Genomic DNA, 4077 nt, shown 5'->3' on the forward strand with positions numbered 1-4077 from the left:
TCTTAGTCTCTTGTTCCATCCAACGAATTAAGGAAATGTTGTAATTGGCTGCTCCGAGTATGTGGGAAGGATGTTATACACGATAAAAATGCAGAATTCTATTATTTTTATAATTAGTAATAAAAGAAGAAGGTCGCCGCTGTAATGGACTTCTGAAAGATAATTCACCTGCAAAATTTTCGAAATTTCACACTATCGAAGGACATTTTAGAAAGTATGTTGCAATTTATGGTATGCATGTTTATTATTAACTCATAATTCTGTTAAAGTGGTTGTAGTTATTTTGTTTCTATAATCTCTAGGTTACACTCTCCAGTCCTATCCTTTTTTAAGTCATCTTCCTTTTTCTCATTCTAACTTGAACACCGAATACAGTTCCTCCATATAGCTCTATGCCAATAGCTTATCACTGCCTAATACAAAGAACGGTACATTTATTGTCGCACTCACATAAAATGTGTTTAGTCGTGTCTTCTTCAGATTGGTAAAATCTGCACATAGCTTTGTTCGTCAACCCCACCAGCTTTAGATGCGTTTTCAGCTTACCATTAGCTTTAAGTCTGTTTTCCTTATCTGCTGATAATGCTGACCTGGATGCTGTCTCTTTTAAGGCTAAATATTCCAACCTCAATTCTATTAATGAAAGAATAACAATGGGCATTCAACCGAATGGTTTATTTCAAAATAAAATCGTTGATTGAAAAAATAAGAAGATGCACAACCTTACGGGCGATTTCGTGGCACAAAACCTGTCCGAGATGAAGCTGGCGTTACCGTCAGCCTGTCTGAGATTTCCGATATTTAGTTTAGTTCTGCGCCGCTGCCCGCTGATCGATCAGTCGTTTATAGGGCAGCGGATAAAGAATAATATACCGTAGTTCTGCTTTCAGTCGACAGAGAGAGTGGTTTCCGGAGACAGTGTTGCCAGAACTACTGTTTAATCCGTAAATTTACTGGGTACAGTCGTAACCACCGTAATAACAAGGCCGAACAGCTTATTCGTGACGTCATCAACTGGAGGCCTAAACTTTAATTGCATTTGATACACTTTATACGTATATAATGGATATAAACTTTAATTGCACCGAATTTTTAATAAATAATAATTAAACATAAAATTTAAAAAACATCAGATTCATACCCATCTCACATTATCCATCGTCATTGTATTTATTTATGCTGTAAGTGTGTATAAGTTTCTTTTATTTCCTTTTCCAAGTCTATAATTTTTTTTACAACAGTAGTTTTTCAGACGTGTATTTCTAATATAATTTATGACAATTTTTACAATAACTTAGCATTATAAATAGTACATTGCGGAAACTTTAATAATAGTGTTATTACGTTTAATGTAATCCAAAAATATTTTTGATAAAAATATTTTTTTAAAGTGAATTTTGAGAAACTCCTCATGCGGCTTTGTTAAAAATTATATATTCAAGTAAAACTATATTAGTTATTTTATCTTTTGGAAATCTAAGACTGCCTTTAGTAAGGTTTTTTATAAGTGATTTTGTTCAATATCAGTGTCGTCTGAAAATGTTAAATTATACTTACATGTATCGCATTTAATTTCCTTTAAGACAATATAACAGCAATATCCTCCTAAATAAGCAATAACAGGCCTTTCTTCCTTCACACTTTCGATATTCTGTATAGAAATAGTAATGCCGGTGTTAAACCAATCTGATTCGATGGTACTTGTATCGTGTGGTATTTCTTTAGACATCAAGGTGTTGTCATCATAAAATCATAAAAAGTATCGATTTTTATAGAAACAAAACAAGTAGATTTTAGGGACATTAATGACTGAATCCTAAGTTTCTTTCGCCTTCATATAAATGTCGAACACAAATACTGTATTGACTCCCAGCTAACTGTCTATATTTTCCAAACCTACTTTCAAGAGGATCAGTTTGCAAGTTCTCTAGTAAAACATACCTCATATTTTACTCATTAAAACAATATTTTATTACTTCAAGCTCAACCTGTTACTCAACTCAAGTTAATAACTTTAATATTGAACACAGATAAAAGTTAGAAATTTATTATTTTCATCGCATTTTAAAGAATTTAGTAAATAACAAGCATGACTAATAATTTGAACAGTATTACTATCAGGGTTCGGAAAACTACATGTTACTCTTAAATACTACGTAAACTACATTACATGTAGTTAATCGATGTAGAGGGTGTAGTTTATGTAACTTTCAAATATCAAAGGTTTGAGGAAGATTTGAGGTGAGGTAAAAGATAAGTAAAAGCATAGCACACACTTATAATCACTTTATAGTTTAAACACCTCTTTTTACAGATTTATAAATTTGTTCACTCTTCTGTTATCGATTATAATTAGCACGTCCGCATACCTACCGACTGTCAACTGCGGCAACACCACTCCGCTATGACAGGCGCCGCGCGGCGCCGTCGCCCCTTAGTAGGGGGCGTAAAATATCAATAAAATGCATATTATATACTATAAAAAATATCTATTTTTTTATAATTTTTTTCTCATATTATACACTATTGTGAACTTAAAATATTATATATATAAAGGATTCTACAGCTCTGGCTGCCTTCCTTCCATCAACCGGGTCCTCCATTCGTCTCGATCATCCCATGTTCCCTCTCGTAGTCCTCTCTGATGCATAGACTCGTCCACTTCATCTCGCCATGATCTTCTTGGCCGCCCTCGCTTTCTTCTTCCAATCGGGCTCCACTCTGTCACTCTGTTAATCCATCTATTTTCCGCCCTTCTAACATGACCGTACCATACCAATCTTTTCGTTTCTATGTACTTTAAGACGTCGGTCTTTCTCCCCATTCTTCTTCTTATTTCCTCATTCGTGACTCGGTCTCTTCTGGTTAGTCCACAGCATCTTCTCCAATACATCATTTCGGTGGCCAGAATTTTTCTTTGGTTGTTTTTGTTTATGACCCATACTTCTGCTGCATATGTCATGATACTCTGAATAATTGTTTCATATATCAATGTTTTAGTCTTTTTTCCTGATATTTCTATCCCAGATAACGGAGTGCAGTTGTTGTATACAGGATCTTGTCTGTCCAAGTCTGACATTTATATCTTCTTCCGTAGTTGCGTTTTTCGATAGTGTAAATCCCAGGTATTTAAAGTTATTGGTTCCCTTTATTTCCAGGTGGTCTTCTATTTGTAAATCAGCTGTATCTTCCTCTGTTGTCATGTACATGGTTTTCTTCAGGTTTATTTCTAGTCCTACTTTTTCATACTCTTCATTTAGCTTCCTGAGCATATAACTTAGATCTTCCTCATCCTGGGCCATCACCACCTGGTCATCTGCAAAGCAGAGCGTGTAAAGATGTTCATTTCTTAGAGGGATTCCCATACCTTCACATTTGCGTTTCCAGGTTGTCAGTGCATGTTCCAGAAATATTTTAAATAATGTTGGCGATGTTGGACATCCCTGAGCAGCCCCTTCGATGTTGTTAAGCTGTTTACTATCTTGTTCCCTACTTTTATGTGTATTTTGTTGTTCCTATATAAAGTCTTCATTGCATTTGTGAGTGTTATCGGTATGTCCAGTCTTTCCATCGCTTTCCATAGTTCTTTCCTGGGTACAGTGTCATAGGCCTTCTTTAAATCGATGAATGCTAAGTGTACTGGTTTGTTCTTTGCTTTTTTTTCTCCAATAATTGTTGGATCGTGTAAATATGATCTATGCATGATCTCCCTGCTGTAAAACCTGCTTGTTCTTCTCCGATTTTTCCTTGTATGTTCTGTTCTAATTTGTCTCTCAGTACTCTACCATATAGCCTCTCCATGGTTGCTATGACACTGATCCCTCGATAGTTATCGCACTGTCTTCTATCTCCTTTTTTGAAAATCGATGTTAGCTGTGCTTCCTTCCATTCGTCTGGTATGTTATGTCCATTTATTGCTTTCCCAAACATTCCATGTATGATTCTGAATAATTTTTCTGTGCCGCATTTTATGAGCTCTGGTGCGATGTCCCCTGGTCCTCCTGCTTTTTTGTTTTTTATTGTTTTAATTGCCTTTCGTATATCTTCTATTGTTATAGGTATTGTTGTTACTATTGT

The 4077-nt window shown here is 35.2% G+C and overlaps 1 protein-coding gene across 1 annotated transcript; it reads right to left on the minus strand.

Annotated features, from left to right (window-relative positions):
* Positions 1-2560: 2560 nt before the first annotated feature.
* On the minus strand, positions 2561-2962 carry LOC115880818. Its single transcript, XM_030898112.1, has one exon. The coding sequence runs from the start codon at positions 2960-2962 to the stop codon at positions 2561-2563; it is 402 nt and encodes a 133-aa protein (XP_030753972.1).
* Between the last annotated feature and the right edge of the window lie 1115 nt (positions 2963-4077).

This window comes from Sitophilus oryzae, unplaced genomic scaffold, assembly GCF_002938485.1.
Source record: "Sitophilus oryzae breed Bouriz unplaced genomic scaffold, Soryzae_2.0 scaffold_165_pilon_pilon, whole genome shotgun sequence".
Classification (NCBI taxonomy): domain Eukaryota; kingdom Metazoa; phylum Arthropoda; class Insecta; order Coleoptera; family Curculionidae; genus Sitophilus; species Sitophilus oryzae.